This window comes from Marasmius oreades, chromosome 9, assembly GCF_018924745.1.
Source record: "Marasmius oreades isolate 03SP1 chromosome 9, whole genome shotgun sequence".
Taxonomy (NCBI): Eukaryota; Fungi; Basidiomycota; class Agaricomycetes; order Agaricales; family Marasmiaceae; genus Marasmius; species Marasmius oreades.
In genome coordinates, this window is record NC_057331.1 from 464948 (window position 1) to 484655 (window position 19708).

Sequence of the window (19708 nt, forward strand, 5' to 3'; positions counted from 1 at the left end):
CTATTCAGCTGTTGAGTTTGGTATAAATGATTTGAGGCCACATAACGGAAACTAAAATGCAGACACAATACCTCAGACCTGTTGGAGCGCACCTCCTGCGGTACACCGAGGAGTCAGAGCAAGCATCGGATATTTTTTCCGTTCGATTACCAAATACCTCAGGGCAGGTCGGAAGACCAAGGTTCGGCTTCGTCGGGCCGACCGGCTAGTGCACCGCCGCCACCTTCTGAGCTGTGTCCTCGCGGGTTGAACGGGCTACACTCCACAGAAAACATACTTATACCCCCGGCATGCCCACTTCTCTTAGATTTTCCTCCTTTGCATTACGGGTACATCAACTCAATGGTTTCCAGTCGTATTTGGCTTATCGTTGGGCTTGCCGCTGCGACAGTTCTGGTACTCGTCGTTCTCGTTTCGGTAGCAACTCACCTTGTACTTCTGGCCCGGCGTCGTAAATTGAGGAAAGGTAAAGCTTCCCCCAGAGGATTTGGCTCGGATGGACTTGTGGGGAGGGACCTGGAGAGGGGGGGCCTCGTTGACTCTGATTCAACGATCGAAACACTACCCGCCTCGTATTCGATCGTACCACGATCTCACGACTCCCAGTTAACCGCGTACAATGAAGCTGATATCTCGTTGGCCAAGTATGAGGATGATACCCGTTTAGAATCTACCGTACATTCGACGCCATTCAAGTTTTCCTACCAATTTGACGATGCTTCAGAAGAAGTTTCCTTGCTCCTCCTCAATCCACACAGTCCCGATGGCCATCCCTCCGAAGAACCTGAATATCCCTTATCTTCCCAGCGCAGAATTCCCCAAGATCTTCCATCACTAGCCATCCCCTCACCGAAATCGAAACAAATCACTGTCGTTAGTCCCGTACCCTCATCAACCCCTTCGTCTCCCCCCTCTGCGTACTCCCAAACATCTGCTACAACGCAACTTCAGCGAACCCTGACCGGACTAGGTGGCAGGATGTCTCCACCACCAGTTCCACCTCTTCCTCTACTTCCAGCTTCTCCCACCTTACCCTCTCCGCTTTCACTACACCTCTCTCCTCTTCCCGAACGCGGAGCAGAAATTGAGCCGGAATCGGATCTTCACCGAGTGCCCACCGCGGTAATATCCCACCTTCTCAAATCCCGTGGGGCTAACCTTCTAAGGATCCCTACTTTCGGTTTGGACGCAGAAGGCGCTGAGCACATTGAGCGATCCGGATCGATAATTTCATACCATCACAGCGGGATCACACAGAAGCGGATATTCGGGAAGAGAAAGTGGGAAGGGCTTCAATCGTTGAGGGAACAAGTAGGGACGGGAGATGAAGAAGAGAATGAAGAAGAAACAGAGGAAGTTATCAATGAGGACGGACGGACGGATCAACGAATTCCGTCGCTGTCGCATCACGAGGCAGAGTCGGGCCAAGTGGAGTGTGTAAATGCGACGGTGAGACCGTTGAAGATATTGAAGCTACAGAGGTAGAGCCTGATACGTACCCATATTGACGTCTTCTAGATACATTATAGAACATCACGCACGTAATGGACAGTTTTGTTCAAGAATTCCGGGGAGAGGTATTGAACGTGGAAGAAACGTTAAGCCGCTTTTAAGTTAATTTTGGAACGTGGAGCAGCGATTAAGGTAACGATGACATCGAGCTATTCGGGTGTCGGATTCAAGTTGATCAAGGCCGTAGATGTGGTTGAGGCAGGTGTTCTGGTTTTTAAAGCCTTCCATGTTCCTGGTGATATGAAAATATTCAGTTAGGGTATATATGTACATTCAGGCCGTCAATATCTTGAAGAAATACAGAGAATCCGAACTCAGGACGTCAACTCTTCAATACACGCTAAAGCTTCCGCATTAGAAATATGCCTGTCGGTAGAAAGTTTCGCCATCATGATCCATTAAAATTTGGCATAGCAACGCAGGGAAAGAACAGCTTACCGCTGCATTAGGAGGACTAGCACAACCACCAATGCTTGAAAGGAGCTATGAGATCAGGGATAAACCAAGAATTGGAGACCGTACATGGGCAGTGGCCAGGAGGAGAAGAAGAATGTGTATCGGCCCGTCTGGGCGCATACTTCCGATAACTTCTCTAGGTCGAACATCTCACCTGAATGATCATCAAATTGAGAGAGGAATTGGAGTGGGGCAGCGAAATGTACATACCTATTGGCATTCCCCACAACCTGAAAAATGGAATGTCCGGTCTGTAAACGGAAGTGTAGTATAGCGGTGAATGAGAACTTACCCGAGCAGTGTCTGGAGTCGTATTTTGATTTTGATCAGTGCAAGTAAATTGCGGTTAATAAGGAAGGAGAAGGTACCTGATGCATATGCGGTGTTCCCTCAGATGTCGGCCAACTCTGGATATAAAGAAAAGATCATGATGAGATGCCAAGATGAGTTTACTCGGTACCTCGAGGGCAGGTTGGTCTGAAGCAATGGCCGCAAAATGATTGTTCCTTCAAGCCAAACGTCAACAAGAAGCTTTTAGTTGCCGTCGGGAGCCACATACCACAAAAATTTCTTCATCTCCGTCGACTTTTCTATTCCGGCCCTGAGTAGAAAATGGAACGGGTAAGCAGGAAGTCAACCCATTAAGCGGTCCCCATTTGGGAGAAAATCGATTGGTACCCCAAGATGAGGACCATATCATCAACCAAGGCGAGGGAAGAAGAATGGCCTGTGGCGGCGCCGAACGATCGAGAGTCGAACAAATGCTTACAAGGTTTCCGGTCTTCCGGTTAATGCATCTCGCTCTTCTTGAGTACTATCTTGATACTTCTGAATGAAACCGGCCCTGATTAGCAATATGTCGCCTTGTCTGAATTGAACGCCTTGTTTTGCAGCGACAGCTTCGATTTCCTTGACGGTGAATCCGTGTGTAGTCCAAGGATCGTACGGCAGCTGTCGTTTCGGCGTACCAGGAGGGCTTGAAGTATAGTAGCGCACAAGGTCAATGAGAACCCCTCGTCCGCAGATCCCATGGTCGGCCCAATCTGAAGCACCGATGATCAGCTAATTAGTAAGAACGAGAAAGTAATTTCGCATGTTTCATCCAACAGGAAGGTATATAGAGGAGAGACAAATCAAAACATAACTTGGCCACTATGATGACTTACTTTGTATTCCTATCCGTGCGAGAGCAGGATCGATGTTCTTTGGATCGGACAACGCCACGATACCACCAACCATGGTATCCATGTGCACCCTGAGCGAGAAACGAATCAGTTTCCACACTGAACGATAGAGGTAGAGGTACGGAGCCCCCAGAGTCTGGGAAATCAAGATGGCCGAACTCACTCGTTATAGAAAACTCCGTGCTCCATCAATCCGAAGTGCCTCAAACCATCCCATTGAGAGCCAGATTGCGTATTCTCGTTTTAGAGGTCGGAAAGGTAATAGATATTGGAAGGTGGATGTTTGACACACAATATTAATCTCATCATCACGACCTGGGCGTCCCGCCCTAGGCTTCATGATAATTTCTGGCACCTTTCGTCCAAATAGTGGCTGTTACATTGACCACGTCATGAGCGCAAGGTTCGGAGCAAAGCAAAAAGGGATATCTACACACCTTATAGGGAAACTGGATTGGCCTGGAAGAGAGATGGTGATATGTCGAAATCCGGACTCGGGACAAAGGGTTAAAGGTTGCTCACCAATTCAAAGAAACTGATTTCCCCAACCTGGTCTCCGAAACTCGGTAAGCAAAGCGGCAGGTACATTCACCGTCAAGTTACGTACGCAATCTCCTCGATCGCGGCCCTCTTCACTACCTCTTCTGTCAACAAGTTGACTGTTCCAAGCTGATCGTTCTTTCCCCATACTTCCCAAGCACAGCCATCAAAGTCTTTGTATTTAGGTAGTTCATCAAAAGTAGGGAGATTGGTCCAGTTGTTTGAACGGGAAGACTTGTCATTGGAGTTAATGTTGCCGTGGTTTTTCGGGGAGGGATTCATCCAGTTGAGAACTCTCGACAATCGTTTGCTAGCCATAGGTAGAGTTCACGGGAAAGTGGAAGGGACTCGACTGTAGTGGAAGGGGCTTTTGTATTCAAGATCCGGGGGAAAACTGTACCCGTTCGTGTGAGTGAACAGAGTCACTTGACGACAGGCTGTATTCTTCCATGATCCCACATGACGTATAGTAGACTGGTGTTCGATACACGGTGTCTACGCCTTGTAACACGAAATGAACACGAGATGAACACCATGCAAGCGGGAACGGCTGAAGAAACCTCCCGAGACTCGAGCTGTTGCTTTGACAGAGCGAAGTTCGAGAATTGATTGCTGTTCCAGTCTACTGGTGTGTGACTTCTCTCACAAGTCGCCTCCTCCAGCAACAGGGATCGAAACTGTCTTGAAAGCGTAAAACATCGATGAGTGGACTCTTGGCTCCCGTTTTTGAGTTCCTCCTGAGGATGATGGGAAACTTGACCCTGATACGATTCCGTTGTTGCCATCACACGATTGTCTTCGTGTTTCCCAACATGAAGGATTGCCAGATCCTTATCATCAATCGAGTGTCAAGCGGGCGATGATTGAAGGGGTGACGGAGTACTTGTAGGTGACTGTGAGACAATCGGATGGGTGCCGACGTGCCGCTGTAGAGCAATCTACCACGTGATCAACCCACGATCTTCTGGTTCGATCACTGGCAGTGATAACGTACGGAAGGCAATTCACTCTTGAATCTTTCGATATCTGATGGACGATGAATTTACAGTTTGCAACAGGCTCCAAAGCTGAATGTTGCGTTAATGTCTTACGTTCCGAACTTGGCACGCTTTCTCATTACAAAAAGACTGAACTACTAGGATTGTCAGCAAACACCCGGGAAAAAGAAGAAACAGTTCTTGTAGCTTACCGTGTGCCTCTAGAGATTGAGGTGCTGACTCACACTACAGTCTACGATACAGACTTAACAAGGCATCGCCAATTGTTACCAGACTTCGAGTCCGACAGGTGAGCTTGACTCCAAATACTAGGAATATTGACAACTAACCCCGCATAATACGGCCATTTTCTACAGCAACGGACTCCTTTCAACGAGAATTACTGATCCCAATACCAGCGGGACGCCCTTTGACTTCCCGCCGCGAGATTGACGATATCGCCGACACCTCTTGATAACCGTCTCAAGTTAAAATTGTAAGTAAGTCAAATCTCCTTCTTAAGTGCTTCAAGTTAATAATGCCGACATTAGGTTGAGTCGAGACCGGAAAATATAGCTCGGGGTGAGGCACTCCACTTTTTACTAAGTCCTCCGACAGCTCACCACAATGCCTCCGAATCTGGCCACATCACCATGCCCGCCGATACGGCTTTATTCCCTCCCCCCGTTCTTCATTTTGTCGGCTCATCGGTCTTGCATCGATATCGATATCAGACAACCCCTTCTAATGGAAAGGCTGGTCACAATATCACCCGAAACCCCGTTATTATTTTGGAACAAGGACCTAACTCTCGGGATCATCTTTCCGACGTTTCGAGTCATAGTAACTGGCAAAACAGCATAGGCAATTACTCGATGCGGCGGCCCGCTAAAAACTAGTAATGCTCAGAGCTTTCCTTGATTCCCTCAGCCCATAGGTTCCTTGTTCCACCAACTCCGAAGCTCTCTCTTGGGAGCCTATATCTCAGTTGATCCCGATCCTCTCAGTGGTTCAAGTTTGGGTCCATAATCATACCCAGTCGGCAAAGCCCACAAATGACCCTGAATAGTCCTTCGCATATCGTGCATGTACGTATGTCAATCCAGCCCTACTGTATTATCATACATCGACATCAGTTGCAATTGTTTAACAGGTGCTCTATCAGGCTTCGAACTATACAAAAAGAGAGGGTTTGCTGGGAATTCTGATGCACTGCTGACCATCCTAAATTCCACCATTTCAACAATGACGATTTCGCAAAAAAAAGCGATGGCGTGTGCGCTCGTGGTTCGCTTTGCGTCCATTGCCATGTTCAAGTTTCCGGTGTCATTGTCACGTTCACTTATAGGAAACCAGGTCCCAATACCACACACAGGCTATGACTCAAGGCTCATCATATTGTATTATGAGAAGAACCAGGCTCGGTCGCCTGGTTTGGATGATTAGCTCGGAAAGGCCTATGAACTGTGATGTTTGATACGAGAATATCGGTAACCAGTAAGTGTATAAGAATTTTATTTCGGGAAGGTGATTTTGATCCTTACTAGTCTACGTCAGATTCACAACATTGTAGACATCGTTCTGCCTTTCGTCCCGGTATACTTGGATTCGGTTTCAGGGCTGTACAAATAATTTTGGCCCGTCAGCTTCATCCTTCAGTCAAAAATTAATCGATCAGCTACTTCTCCGTCTATGAGAAGCCGGCCACCCCGTACTCGCGTTTCTCATCGCCTTACTTCAGGAATGGTATATAATTTGAAGCCTGCAACAATCTGGGTCATCAGCTTCCCTTCCACAACAGTGTAACTGTCCATTTAGTAATTCTTACCCTCGCCTAGCCAAGTAGCTTCGACCTCTAGAATGTGCCGCCGCCGCCAGTGAGTTGATACTCTACATGGCAAACGGCCCAAAGACTTACCTCGCGGTCGATTTAGCGTACGCAACGTCTACGTTCTATGTGGACACGCCATCAACCTCGTAAGTCTTTTTGGTTCTGCTCGCTTTCAACTCCTAATTGACATCGACTTCCAGCCCGAGGAAGAGGTACCCTTCGTCTCTTCGAGTCTTCCGCTCGCCTTCTAACTTTGACGGTGGCATGGCAGGTCCCGTGCGAGAATTCTCGTTGCAAATTTAGCCCCAACCATCCTCGGGCATGTCCCAATTGTAGTAAGACATGCTGGCAATAGTAAGTGCCCAAGATTGCCGTTATCCGCGTTTGTTGACGAGCCAACTTTCTTCTTCTGCGCCTTTGCATCCACCACTCCTGACCACACCAATCATCAATCGTCAATATTTCAACTTTTCCTCCAATTAGCCACCAATACCCAGAACAGTACAGTGAGTGGTAATCGTTGTGCTTTTCTGAGCGACGTCGAAACTAAGATGCTTCCACCGTCAGGTCCCCAAATTAACAGATTTTGTCCGGCGTGCCAGGTCGCAAATGGATCCAACGGTCGCTAAGTGTGAGGAGGTCGTCGATATTCGCGGGACCTGTAACTGCGGCTGGCAGGATAGCGTACTTGAGTCCCAGCCTAATTAGGTCGCTCGTAATAACACGCGCTAGAAGAACCTATTATTTTAATTTATTCTCTGTTTGCCACGCCTTGTTGAGCCCACTGCCCGTCGGCTACTCCTGTAAATGAAAGGAACAGAGTACCAAAGTCTCACACTTCAATTTACTGGATCCCTACTATCATTCAGACGTCAGGAATCGAAGACTTACGAACAACCGTTCAAGGATGCCAACCACCTCCCGGCTTAACCTGGATGCCCTTTTTCTTATCGTAACACGGCGGCTGTGCCCTAGCACAACTTCCGACGGCACTCCCCGAATAGGCGAAGACGGCATTGACACCGTAACACGTTCGCCATCGTGATATCTACAATGATCCTCGTGAGAATACCCCATGGTACTCTTTAGCGAAAGCCAAGCGAAAGCTCGCTTATCCCGGTGCGATCACTGCGACGCTTTGGTGGGATGGAGATACGAATCATCGTCAGCCAGGTCCCTTCTTTTTATACATCGATCCGTCTCGACCGTTGAAACGTTGATGTCCAACACTGCTCGAGTATTTCCGAGTCACCGAGGCTGAGTGAACTTTGTGATTGGACGCGGGACCAATGCAGATATTACATTCTAGCGGCCAACGTTCAAATTGACACCTACGCCCGTGGGATGAACGGCTGGCTCCGAGAACCTTTTGCCCAGAGTTCAATAGGCGGCGTTGAAACAAACTGGACGAGAGGTCCGAGGGCAAAGTAAATCGAATCAAGAGGTAACTCGGGTGTATAAGTAGCTCTGGTATCCGAGCAATAATTTCTGTCCACAGCCCAAGATAACGTTTTCGCCTTGATCTCACCCGCAGCTGCCTTCAAGCCGCACCCCAACGGCTGGCAAACAGGTGGCTAACGTTGCAAACGGAGAAGGGAAATCTTCTGGGAATCTGAGTACCTGAGACCATCATGATAACCACCATCATCTATTTCTGATGCTCAGAAGTTCAATCACGGTACCGGCTACAGCTTATACAGCCCAGGCACTGGCAGGCAGTGAGGGCAGGCATCTGATTGGTTCCTATTACCACGGTTCCGATGGTACTCGTACTTGTATCAGTACTATCGACCTCAACTGAACGAATGACATAGCTACAACGCAGCCCACGGCTGTTTTAATGCGCACTACGGGGGAGAAGGGCATGAAAGACGTGCCAAACAAAATGGAGACATTCAACCTGACTGACCGCGGAGGCTCTACCAATGCTCTGCACCATGGTATCCGGGCTATAAGCACAAAACAAAACTTCGAAGGGAGGGAAGAAGCCTAGGCTACGAGAACAACGAAGACGCCTGAAGAGAGTCACTGTCTGGCAAGACCCAAGAATCTACGTTCGATACCGCACGACCACATAGTAACGCGGCTAAGACCGTCGGATATCTCCACCGTAGCCTCCCTGGTCGTGGAATTCAATATCATCCAATCGCCAGAGTGGGTTTAGTTCTGCCCCTCCTCTCTCCGAATATATTCGTTTCTCGCCTCGAGGCCATCGTTTTTTCCTCTCTTGTGGACCTACATGATTGATGGTTACAATACGGCTGAACTGAACGGAAATGCTTTTCCCTCCCCAGGAACCCGGTGTTTATCTGATCGCGGAAGGATGACAATGAGCCGTCAAAATTGCGAGTAATCATGTCAAGGAGTGCCAGCTAACATTGATCTCAGACGATCAACATGAGGGGGGACGTCGCGGGAGCGGGGCGAGGCTCTTGATTAACAAGTGACTTTGAATCGACACAGGGATTGAGGTTAACATGAAAGGGGTAAACTATGCCACCTCAACGAAAATTTTCTGACTTTGGAGCAGCGAGATAGGCCAGGAGGGGGGTCAATACTCTGGATCGTCCGATCCGGGATGTACCAAAAAGAGGTATTATTTTGGCCGACCCTCCGATCCTAGTGTACCGAAAACGACCCAAATTGAGCACCACCCCCGATCCCGGGTGTGCGTGAATTGCCTCGTTGGTAGCCAAGTCCGATCCGTATGTACACAGAATTGGCTCAGCTGGGTTGTCCTGGTTGAGGGTAGGTACTCCGTAGGTTTTGTTTTTTTGGCATGTCGTATACCCTAAAAATTAGTATAATATTCAGGTAGCGTAGGCGTGAGGTCGTATCGGTTATGTACATAAAATGGACCAAATTTTCCTTACCCGATCCACATGTACCGAAAACCCACCGAAACTAACCGAAAAGTATGTACCAAAAACAGCCAAAATTGGGGGTCAACGGATCGGACATGCTACCCAATTGACCCCCCTCCTGATAGGCCCCATGCTGAAGCGAAACAACACCTATAAACACGGGTCTAATCTGACGTTGAAATCTCACCGAGACGCATTGAAATCCGTAAAGGCTGTTCGATTTTCTGTCGCTTGAATGAATTAAAAGTTTCAATACAGGTTCTTGTTCATCTGAGTATTTGGTGCATGGAAATCTGATGAACTAAAACGAGAAAGACAGCCGCGCAGATGAAACCTGTCGTTAGGCACTAAACGCAGTGGGAGGTCGAGAGAAAAAAAGAGAAGGCCGCCGTGCGCGGCGTCCATAGTGTGACAATACACTATGCACCTTCGAGAACAGATAACGGCTTTACAAGATATACCCAACTACACAATGTACAGAAAAGCCAACTGCATAACACGAAGCAATGAGAAAGAAAACACAAACAATGCAGCAAGATATGTTCAGTGTTCAGCGATTGCAGATGTAGCGTACAGGGAAATGCATAAAACCAAGGAGGTGCAAGGTTCATGGATGAAGCGTAAGAATATGAGAAGCAAAGAAACAAAGAACAAAGAACGCAACGCGAAAGAAGAAGAAAAAAATGACAGAAAACTTATACAACCAAGAAAAAGGTATCCCTGTCGCGGCGAACGACCGAAATCCTACCCATCTTCCTCTGAATCCAATCTGACCGCTTCCAAATAACTCTCAGGAACTAAAGCATGCCTCTTTTTCCCCTCCCCATCATTATCCGTATCATCAAACTCGACGTAGTCACCTTTCTCATCGACACCATCAACAACGACAACGGCCCAGCCTACACCACCACCACGACCGACTACGCGTACGAGTTGATCCTCCTGAAGAGCCATCTGGAAATAAAGGAGAGGCGAAGAGGGTCAGTCATGAAGTTGAGTCAAACAGGGGAAGTGTGAACGGAAACGGTCACGTGAAGTAAGGTCAAGACGTAAAAATTCCAACCAGCGACCAGCGAGCAACGACGACCGTTATGTAGCAGCCGACCTCTGCAGCCTATATCACGAACGGAGAACGACCGCAAACGACAGCCAGAAGAGTAAACGGAAAGAAGAAACGGAAGACGAGCACTTTGATAATAAAGAAAGGGAACTTACCTCAGCAGTCCCCTCTGGCTCAAACGCATAGAGAGCCTTATACAATCCCGGGTACAAGTCATCTTCGTCCGCGTATCCAAATCCATCTTCACCTGTAGGCCATCATCAAGTCAGCGAGAGGCGCCGAGAAAGAAGAGCACACGGGGAAGAAAACACGCACCCTCAGGTGCGGGTGATGCATTGGCACTATAATACTTCCCCTCTTCGTCTTCTCCTTCCGTATCATCAGAAGACTCTGAGGAATCAGGGAAATTAAAGTTTCTGTCCAGTTCGGTTTGAGTTGGGAAACCGGAAGAAGAGGTCGTATTGATGGTTTCGGTAGTGTCTAGACGAAAAGTGAACGTTAGTAACGAAGGATGACGAAACAGGAAGCGAAGGGAGAAGATGACACACCTCGAGAACCACCTCCACCTCCACCTGGGAAGCCGTAGCTGAATCTGCCCAAACCAAACTTGAAGCTACCCCAACCGTTGTTACCATCATCTTCCCCTTCGGATTCGGGATCCTGGATGGGTTTTGTCAATCAGGGTGTGGAAGGAAGAACATCGAAAAGGAGATAATAGAAAGGAAACCCCCAACTCACCCCAGCCCGCTCCTCCCATTCATCCTCACTACACCTACTACTCCCCACACTCCCCACACTGTCCCTCGCCCCTTCCTTCTCCCTCTTCTTTTTCTTCTCATCCTTCCTCCAAGCTCTCCACCCGAGCTCCCCAAGCAACCTCTTATTCAAAAACCGGATTCTATTCGGTTTCGGCACATTCAGCGACTGTCCATCCGCTCCCAACCCGAGACGTCGCGAATCCGCATCCGGATAAGCATAATCTCGTATTTGGATGGGTGTCCGATACGACATACCCGTGTCTGGTGAAGTAGAAGCAGAAGTAACAATAGCGGAAGTGGCACCAGCCGGCTGTGCGTCTTTAGGTACAGGAGTAGTCGTTCTACCACCTTCGGTAGACGTAAACCCTAATAAGCTACCCCTCTTATCGCCACCTGACATCCCGCTCGTACGTCTAGTTGACCCGGCTCTTGACAAGACAGCACTGGTTCTCCTCGACATTGCGGGACTTGGTGGCGCGGGTCTGCTACTCGTAAGCCCAATACCTGAGCTACCGGTAGACGTGAAGGACGCCGTGGAATCCCTATTTGTCTTTGAGCTGGGATGCAGCGAACCACAGAAGCGAGGGGATGAAGGTGGTGAAGGTATTGGTATCACGGGTTGGCTTAGGCGATGGGGTGTGTGAGGTAGGGGTGTTGTAGGAGATGATGAGCTAGATGATGACGTCTTATGTTTGTGGAAGACGGAATCGGGTGTAGGTGTCGTTGGCGTGAGCGCTGGGATGGACGTAACGATTTGGGAAGGTATAGAAGAGGTGGAAGGTCCTTTAGGTGCTATCGAGGTCTCAAGCGAACTGGAACTACTAGCTCGAGCGTCAACGCCGTTGGTTTTAGTCGGTTCTTCCGATCCATTAACCGCATCCGCCATGCCATTCTGGTGTTGAGATTGCTGCGATTGCGGATCGCCCACTTTCTTTGTTGACTTCGATGGAAATCTTGCTGGAAGAGCAAACTCGTTCTTCTGCATCGTGGGGGGTGGCAAAAAGCTAGAAGAAGGGGATGGAAAAGGCGACGATGAAGGAGGGTTTGTTATCTCGAGCGATAAGGAGGATTTTGACGCGTTTTGTGATTGCTGTGTGGTATGTTCTAACGAAACCAGTTAGATCGTTCAATACTCGAGGCTGGAAGCGAGAACCAAATGAAAGGAAAGCACCAATTATTTCAAAACAAGACAACGACTGCCTCTTACGAAGGATCCACCATCGTCTACGGGGGCGTCGAGAATACAAGCTGGCCAGCCAGCGAAGGAAAACGGAAGTCATTAGGTTGGTTAGAAATCGCTCCTCGAGAGCGATAGATAAAGGAATGAGAGAGAGAGAAGGGTAAAAAGTCTGTCCAGTAGATAACAAAGGAAGAGAAAAACAGAAAACAAACAAAACGAGGACAAAGGAAGCAACGACAAGCAATGAGGCCAAAGCACGCACTGACCCCGGTCCTGCCACGCTGCAAAAGGGGTCATCAAGATACGTCGTGACAAAGTAACATAGCCATAGCCGTCAAACGAGTTCTTCCACCCTGCCCGAGTCAAAACCAAAAACTCCGGGGGAAAAACTCGCGCAATAAGTCGAGAACAAAGGGAGAGAAAAAAAAGACAAACAGAAACAATAAACCGACGACCTACCAGTACTATTAGCACCTTCAGAGCTAGAATCACTCATAGTCGCAATGGTCATTCCTTCTTTCCCGTTCTCTACAGTTTCTGTAGCCTCGTTCCCTTCTTTCTTTCCCGTCTGATTTCTTGTCCGAGAATCTGTTCGGTAGAAAAGCCTCGATAGGGAAACCCAAAAAAAAAAAGCGAGACAATGCGCTTGTTCCAAAATTCCGTATTCTTCCTGAGACAATATAGGCGAAGTTGATGAGTCCAAATATTCTTTGCAATTTCTTTGATGAGGCGTAGATGAAGAATAAGACAGAGTCGAGGGTCGTACGACACAGTGACGGTAAAGGTCTAAGGTTATACCGAATGCCAATCATCAATTTTTCCCGCAGCCCGTTGCTCAGGTAACCAGGTTTGTTATTGTTTGCAAGTCCGTCGGAGAACACGTGCTTACAATCTCCGTCGGTCCGTGGACCGAGTCGAGACGCACAAAAAAGGGGGCTTCGAAAAGGGTATATGCATAAGTGAGGACAAGGGTAATCGAAGGCCCTAGTATAATTACCGGTACCCATCACCGAGCGTAAACATAAACCACCAACGAATCTTCCCACTCATAATTCGGCGGAACATCAAAAGTATAGCTAGGAGGTCCAGTACCTGGCGCACTCTCCGAGTTTGAGATGTGAACTGGGAAGACCCGACTGGGTGTAGTCGAGGTTGAGTTTAGTGATGGCGATAAAGAAGGTCGAGGTCGGGTATCCCCATCATCTCGTCCATCCACTGAGGTTTGGTAAGTCAAAACTGTAACAGTCCCGCGACCCTCTTTCAACCCAGTTCGTTCAACACCGAAATATTCCGAATCCCCTCCTGCGTACGGTGTGACAGCTGTAAGCCTCCGAGCCGACCGCAACCTTCGTTGACGTGCCCGATAGCAAACCAACGCAAGGAGAGATAGTATCAACAGTAAAAGAGCACCAGATATGGCAGCTACGATTATCCATTTCGTTTTATTCCCCCCTTTCATCGCGGACATAGGTGCTATCGGCGTTAAAGGTGCTACAGTGGGCTCAGGAGGCGAATTAGAATAAACGGTGCTTGAGCTGGACCTAGATACAACACGAGAAACATTCAGTATTCCACCCACGCGAGAGGTATTTACGAAAAACAAATACTCACGATTGGCCCGCAACAGAAGTTGAGCCAGAACCATCCCCATCAGCCTTCGTACTACCCACCGACCCCAACTTTCCTTCCCCAGTTGGTATACTTCCATCAGTAGTAGCCTTAGTCGGAGTGCCACCCACACTATTAACTAACGTTACTCCAGGACCACCTCCCGCAGAGTTCGACTGGGTGACAACGGGAGGGAACACTTGAGTGCCTCCATCACTCGTGGTAGGCTGAGCCGCAAGATTCACGTTGTTCACTGGTCGAGCTTGAGTGGGCGAGATCTGCGAACTATAAAACGTTTCACCTGACGCTCCTTTAGCTGCTAGAAGAAATCGATGATACGTACCTCGTCCCACCGCCGGCATCCGTCGGTAATCGTTGTTGGCTCTTGATAGATGTGGACGTGAACGTTTCAATGCCAGTGAGGGTATTCTCAGCATGAGGTGCAAGGGACCTCGTTAAGGCCGTGGTAGTTACTTCGTCCGGCTTTACGGTGGGACTTGTAGATGTAAATGTTCCAACACCAGGGAGGGTATTTTCAGCCTGAACATCAGATGTCCTTGATGTCGTCGATGTGGTGATTCTACTAGGACTTGTAGATGTAGATGTTCCAACACCAGTGAGGGTATTTTCAGCCTGAACATCAGATGTCCTTGATGTCGTCGATGTGGAGATTATCCTAGGGCTTGTAGATGTAGATGTTCCAACACCAGTGAGGGTATTTTCAGCCTGAACATCAGATGTAAGGGACGTTGTTGATGTGGCAACGTGCGGGTTCACACTGAGACTATTCGATCATGACGCCGTTAGTTTGAATGATATCATCTCCACGGAAAAAAACGTACGATGTGCTGCTGGAAGAATCAGAACTAGAGCTGGATGCGCTGGTTTGGGAAGAAGTGGATGAGGAGGTAGATTGGGAAGATCCGGTTGAAGAAGAGGAAGATAGGGATGAGAGTGAAGGTGTGATACTCGATTCGCTCGTAGGCGTCGAAATTGAACTCGAGGAAAACGAACTTTCGCAAACATAAGCACACGGAGACTGAACAGTTATATGGCACGTACAAATCCGAGTTAGTTGCGACAGTGGTTGAAGACTCTGTGCTCGTGCTCCGGGATATAGAAGACGAGGATCTGGAAAAAGCAGGATAGTTCAAGCTGTATCCCTTGGTAAGCAACGCACTTCTTACGAGGTATGGTCAGTCGTTAGAGCCGGTGTAATAAGGGAAAGGATGAACATGATCCTAGAAGAAGAGAGAGAGAGCACAGTCAGCCTGGAGATTTAGAAACCTCATTAAGACTGTACTCACAGAAACAACAGCAAAGGGATAGGACGGCGCGTTTTCATTGTTACGTTCGCGTCGAAAACGTTTGAAGGGAGGGAATCAGTTGGTATGAGATTGGAGGCAGTAATAAAGAAAACCAAACCTTCCTTGAGCTTTATGTTGTACGTGCCTCCCAGGGATTGAACTGACGGTCATTTACATTTAACATCATGATCGAGAAGATGGTGAGTTGTTCTCACATGATTTCAATTCCATTTCGTGTGCAACTCGAACTAGAGTGCCTGCTTTAAGGTTTAGATGATGATGCAGCGAGTAGAATGGAACTTAGGAAATATCGGCTATTAGATTAGAGTTATCAGGTTCGCGGTCCGAGAGACGTAAAGCCTCAGATGTTTTAGATGTAAGAGGCGAGAGGCATTGTGAGATCTGAGCTGAAAGGCGCCGCCGGTAACAAGTTTCCGGATGAAACCAAGCCGGAATAGTAAAGGAACATGCCTATCCGGTAACCGACAAATCAAACTCCGACTCCCACGTATCCAGTTCACGTGACAGACTTAGCTCCTCATTCTTTCCAGAACTGACTCCGACGGCATCTTCTACTTCGTTTATAACTACAATCGAACCTCAGAAGCAGAATGAAGGTCAGATAGAGGGTGAGGCAGTTTGGGTTATAGTTGGCCATATCGTGGTCATTTCCGTTTTTGTGTTGATAGAACACGCACAAAAAGTATTTGGGTGTGTCGCCATAATCATCTTCATCGGAGCTCACACTCAACTTGGAACTTTCATACAGATTTGACGCCCTTTTTCGAGAGTACTACTGGATTTTCTGCAACGCACGACGCATGGATGAGAAGGGACACAAAATGCGGATAATTGGACAAAAATAACGCCCTGAAATTCGGTTGGGGGCGTACGAAGAGGTATCCAGCGCCCAAACACAGATCAAGTACCCATCCTCCCGTTCCCGCCGCAACTAATCAGAAAGACAACGCCGTCCAATTCCTCTGCCATCAGATGGATGTCTTTGACGCGGATGATATCAATGGTAGGGACGGGGGTGGTGGGTCTTGTGCCGCCTAATTACAGGTCTCAGCATGGAGGATACATAGTATGAATTGTGTATCTATTCGCAGAGTCGGTCTGCCGATACATACAGACCCATCTCTTCGTGTTTCCTCAAGTTCTGTTGATAAAATTGATTATCAGGTAACGAACTTCGAAATGTCCATCAGGGTGTTATGATCATTGATAGAATCAATTATAGGATATAGTTGTCGGTAGTGTGATAAAAGGTCATGTGCATGGGAACACTAAGCATCTCCCACCGACGAAAAAGGATGGTCTCATGCGCTCAGCGAAAGCTACCGTTACGCCGGGAGGATTAATTAGGAACCGGTGGTCAAAACGACAAGAGAAGATGAACTGTCGTTGCCACGTTCCAAATATAAGGACGGCAGCCGCTCGTAGTAGCCTCGTACAGTTATACGGATGTCGAAGATGAGAGCGACCTTTTTACTAACTCCGTCGTACGACTCTGAAAAGCTGAACAGGCATCAATCAACGACCAGGGCAACGGACAAGGTGTGTGCACTGCATCGAAAAACAGCTACTAACATATCTCCTTGACAGATAGACAACCTTCGCTTATCTCTTCAGCTTCCTCGTTCATGATGTGGCGGAACGGAATACTGTAAGAAACCTAGACATGCGCTTTATCATTGTGTTACTCACAAATGCATTCATTCTCAGACATATCTTAATATCTGGCATATGGCGGACCACTTCAGCGCTCCGTCTTGAGCCAGCTCTTCCTTTCACCGTCATTGTAAATCAGCCCCAGATATTCACTTGGATTCGCACCGACGACGACGACGACGTTCCAGTTGACCTCCAAGCAATTCCGATCAATGGCAGCCCGACTCAATCTCTTGAAGACAACAACGACGACTTTACTGATCCCAGGACGGCTGGCGAAACAAATGACTTGAATGACGAAGACGGAAAACCAAGGAACGGGTCTGTTACAGTGAATTTTCCCAGCGCAATGTAGGCAGCTAATTATTTCTTTATTTGTCGTCGAGCTGGGCTCGAACTGACAAGTTTGTTTGGTTCGTAGGTCGTTTTCGATTGTAGCAGTGAAAGGGCCTTTCGGGTATATCTTCGGAAATGCCAATTTGACTGGTCAGAGCTAACATGCCATCCTCTTGCTAGACCGAAACCGTTCCATACATTTAATGGAACGGTGGTAGCGACTGCTAGCCCCGGAACAACCACCAACGCCTCCACCACAACGCAAGTACAATCCGCCTCATCTGGGTCCTCAAATACCGCCCTGTAGGCATATGATCGTTGACCCATCCGTCCACTTCCTGAATTTGGACTCTACAGTTCAACTCTTGGTAGCAGCAGTTCAGTGTCAAGCACGGTAAATGGCTCAGTGCAGACTGGTACTCCGACATCGTAAGGAGATTAAGATTTGCCTATCGATTTGTTGACGAACCTTCTGGAGTGGCAGTACTGCTGACGCGAACTCGAATACCAATCCGACACTGGTGCCCGCACCAACTTTTGCTCCTCCCATGAAGTGAGGTTGTGTCGTCCGATTTGACTTTCTAAACTAAACTTCTGTGTCGTCGTTAGCTCCTCAGCGGTTAGCGCTACACCGAATACCGGTGCTATTGCGGGAGGCGTAGTGGGTGGCGTGCTTGTCATGCTGGCGGTCGCCGCCGCTGTCTTTTACATTTTGAAGCGAAGGAAGATAAAGCTGAAACATAATCTCGGTAAGTTAGAAGTAACTCAAGTTCGTCTGATGTTCAATGATAATTTCGAAATTCACATGGTGCATACAGATCCAACCCCCTACTTGGATACGATACCAGTTTCGGGTTCTGACGCACCTTACACGGATATCAGGGAACGAAAGATGCAGATGGTCAGACAAAGGGAAAGCCTTGAACGTGAGTTAGAGGTGTATGAGCAAGCATCCCAAGAGTCGAACTCAAGAGCTGGGGACATTCTCGACGGCCCTATCAATGGAGGATATCAGGAAGGAGGTATTGTGCAAGTATTACGTCGTATGGAAGTTTTAACACAGAGAATAGCGACTTTGGAAGCGGGAATGGCACCGCCTGATTACAGCTCTCGTACGAGCTAAACACCGTGCCTCTCATATAAAAGAATACGGACTTGTAGCGTTTATGATATGATAAATTCCATCAGCGAAGCCAGTTAAGTAGATCCATAAATTATTTCGTGCGGTGGTCTGAGACCACGGCAGCGGCCGCGTAATTTACGACCACCTACCCGCCCGCTCCACCGGCTTAGCCACCCGAATAAGGATTAATGATGCGCTAGAGCGGCCTAGCGGTAACTTGCTGGATGGGTACGAATTTACAGCCGAGAACAGCCGAGCGGCGAGAACCAACCAAGGTCAGATGACTGCTTGAGGGCAGAACCCAAGAGTCACCATATCGCCGCCTGGTTGAACAATCGCAGAAAAGACTCGACAAATTACAAGAAATGGCGCATTGGAGTACAGGATACATACACTGGCAACACCAAGATTATGTCTACCTTACAACAGGTGCGTCAATTACGATTCAGTTACTCCCTACCTGGTTACTTTGTCCATCATCCTTACGCCCCACATTCTTTCCAGAACCGACGCAAAACTTACAGCTCCGTCAGACGACATCTTCTACTTCAAGGTCCACAATCAAACTTTGGAAATTGGATGCAGGTGGGGTAGTTGGAAATATACCGAGGTCATTTCCGTTATTGTGTCTATAGGATTGCGGTGTAAAAAGCATCAGTGAGTCACCACAGAAATCATTGTCTTCCGAGTTCATGTTAAAACTTGGAACCGTACAGATTTGCGACCCTTTTTTGGCGAGTGCAACGACATCTTCTAGCTCTACTATCACAGACAACTGAGTCGGAAAGAACACAAAATGCGGATAACTGGACAACGCCTTTTGAACTTTGACGGAAGCGCACGAACACAGATCCAAGCACCCATCCTCCTGTTCCCGCTCAATTAGTCAAATCGGAGACCGCGCCGTAGCATTTCTCCGCCATCATGTAGGCGCACGGACAGTTCAAGCCTTTTGCGCCGCAATAATCAAATCGGGGAAGACGCCGTCGAAGTTCTCCGCCATCGGATGGATGTCTACACGCAGAGAATACCAATGGTAGAGACGGGGATCTTGCGCTGCCTAATTACAGGTCCCAGGCATGAAGAATGCGTAATATTAATTGTCTGTAATCCATTCGCGACTCTGCAGAATCGATCGGCCAATACATATCCATATGTTCGTATGATCAAGGTGCTGTTATGATCTTCATCACCAGGTAACGAACTTCGAGGTGCTGTGACCATTGATAGAATCAATTACAGGACCCAGTCGTCGGTAGCGTGATGAAAGGTAAATTTCGACTGACGAACATATGTGC

General features: G+C 48.1%; 7 protein-coding genes across 8 annotated transcripts; 3 read left to right on the plus strand and 4 right to left on the minus strand.

The window, feature by feature from the left end:
• Positions 1-342: 342 nt before the first annotated feature.
• Positions 343-1485, plus strand: E1B28_013072 (uncharacterized protein; the record flags this gene model as incomplete). The annotated part of the gene is made up of 1 exon (XM_043158217.1): positions 343-1485. The coding sequence occupies one exon, from the start codon at positions 343-345 to the stop codon at positions 1483-1485; it is 1143 nt and encodes a 380-aa protein (XP_043003561.1).
• Positions 1486-1866: 381 nt separating this feature from the next.
• On the minus strand, positions 1867-3207 carry E1B28_013073 (uncharacterized protein; the record flags this gene model as incomplete). The annotated part of the gene is made up of 10 exons (XM_043158218.1): positions 1867-1878; positions 1951-1984; positions 2035-2122; positions 2179-2198; positions 2261-2271; positions 2337-2375; positions 2429-2474; positions 2528-2569; positions 2738-3011; positions 3135-3207. 10 exons carry the CDS (start codon positions 3205-3207, stop codon positions 1867-1869), a joined length of 639 nt encoding a protein of 212 aa, XP_043003562.1.
• A 539-nt stretch (positions 3208-3746) lies between these two features.
• E1B28_013074 (uncharacterized protein) lies at positions 3747-4010 on the minus strand (the record flags this gene model as incomplete). Its single annotated transcript, XM_043158219.1, has 1 exon — positions 3747-4010. The coding sequence occupies one exon, from the start codon at positions 4008-4010 to the stop codon at positions 3747-3749; it is 264 nt and encodes an 87-aa protein (XP_043003563.1).
• Positions 4011-6563: 2553 nt separating this feature from the next.
• Positions 6564-6803, plus strand: E1B28_013075 (uncharacterized protein; the record flags this gene model as incomplete). The annotated part of the gene is made up of 2 exons (XM_043158220.1): positions 6564-6646; positions 6701-6803. The coding sequence occupies 2 exons, from the start codon at positions 6564-6566 to the stop codon at positions 6801-6803; spliced, it is 186 nt and encodes a 61-aa protein (XP_043003564.1).
• A 2989-nt stretch (positions 6804-9792) lies between these two features.
• Positions 9793-13167, minus strand: E1B28_013076 (uncharacterized protein). 2 transcript variants are annotated; one of them, XM_043158222.1, is made up of 7 exons: positions 12822-12844; positions 12354-12643; positions 11163-12286; positions 10973-11084; positions 10740-10904; positions 10580-10671; positions 9793-10318 (listed from the first exon to the last, which is right to left on the minus strand). In XM_043158222.1, exons 2-7 carry the CDS (start codon positions 12460-12462, stop codon positions 10109-10111), a joined length of 1812 nt encoding a protein of 603 aa, XP_043003566.1. In that variant the 5' UTR covers positions 12463-12643; positions 12822-12844; the 3' UTR covers positions 9793-10108. The 2 variants fall into 2 exon arrangements, with proteins under 2 accessions (XP_043003566.1, XP_043003565.1); XM_043158221.1 differs by lacking the exon at positions 12354-12643 and having other exon boundaries at positions 12822-13167.
• A 201-nt stretch (positions 13168-13368) lies between these two features.
• E1B28_013077 (uncharacterized protein) lies at positions 13369-15373 on the minus strand (the record flags this gene model as incomplete). Its single annotated transcript, XM_043158223.1, has 7 exons — positions 15278-15373; positions 15158-15211; positions 15033-15101; positions 14813-14983; positions 14314-14754; positions 13974-14255; positions 13369-13903 (listed from the first exon to the last, which is right to left on the minus strand). Exons 1-7 carry the CDS (start codon positions 15313-15315, stop codon positions 13369-13371), a joined length of 1590 nt encoding a protein of 529 aa, XP_043003567.1. The 5' UTR covers positions 15316-15373.
• A 433-nt stretch (positions 15374-15806) lies between these two features.
• Positions 15807-18495, plus strand: E1B28_013078 (uncharacterized protein). Its single transcript, XM_043158224.1, has 10 exons — positions 15807-15988; positions 16047-16462; positions 16521-16946; positions 17006-17302; positions 17373-17408; positions 17468-17590; positions 17645-17716; positions 17772-17840; positions 17897-18036; positions 18106-18495. The coding sequence occupies exons 3-10, from the start codon at positions 16924-16926 to the stop codon at positions 18408-18410; spliced, it is 1065 nt and encodes a 354-aa protein (XP_043003568.1). The 5' UTR covers positions 15807-15988; positions 16047-16462; positions 16521-16923; the 3' UTR covers positions 18411-18495.
• Positions 18496-19708: the final 1213 nt, after the last annotated feature.

Coding starts and splice junctions, on each gene's coding strand:
- E1B28_013076 (XM_043158222.1), bottom strand. CDS start 12,462: ATGACTTCCGTTTTCCTTCGCTGGCTGGCCAGCTTGTATTCTCGACGC. Junction 12,287..12,353: donor GTCTTGTTTTGAAATAATTG/GTGCTTTCCTTT, acceptor TGGTTTCGTTAG/AACATACCACACAGCAATCA. Junction 10,319..10,579: donor AGCCAGAGGGGACTGCTGAG/GTAAGTTCCCTT, acceptor CTTTATTTCCAG/ATGGCTCTTCAGGAGGATCA.
- E1B28_013078 (XM_043158224.1), top strand. CDS start 16,924: ATGATGTGGCGGAACGGAATACT. Junction 17,591..17,644: donor GGGTCCTCAAATACCGCCCT/GTAGGCATATGA, acceptor TGGACTCTACAG/TTCAACTCTTGGTAGCAGCA. Junction 17,717..17,771: donor CAGACTGGTACTCCGACATC/GTAAGGAGATTA, acceptor CTGGAGTGGCAG/TACTGCTGACGCGAACTCGA.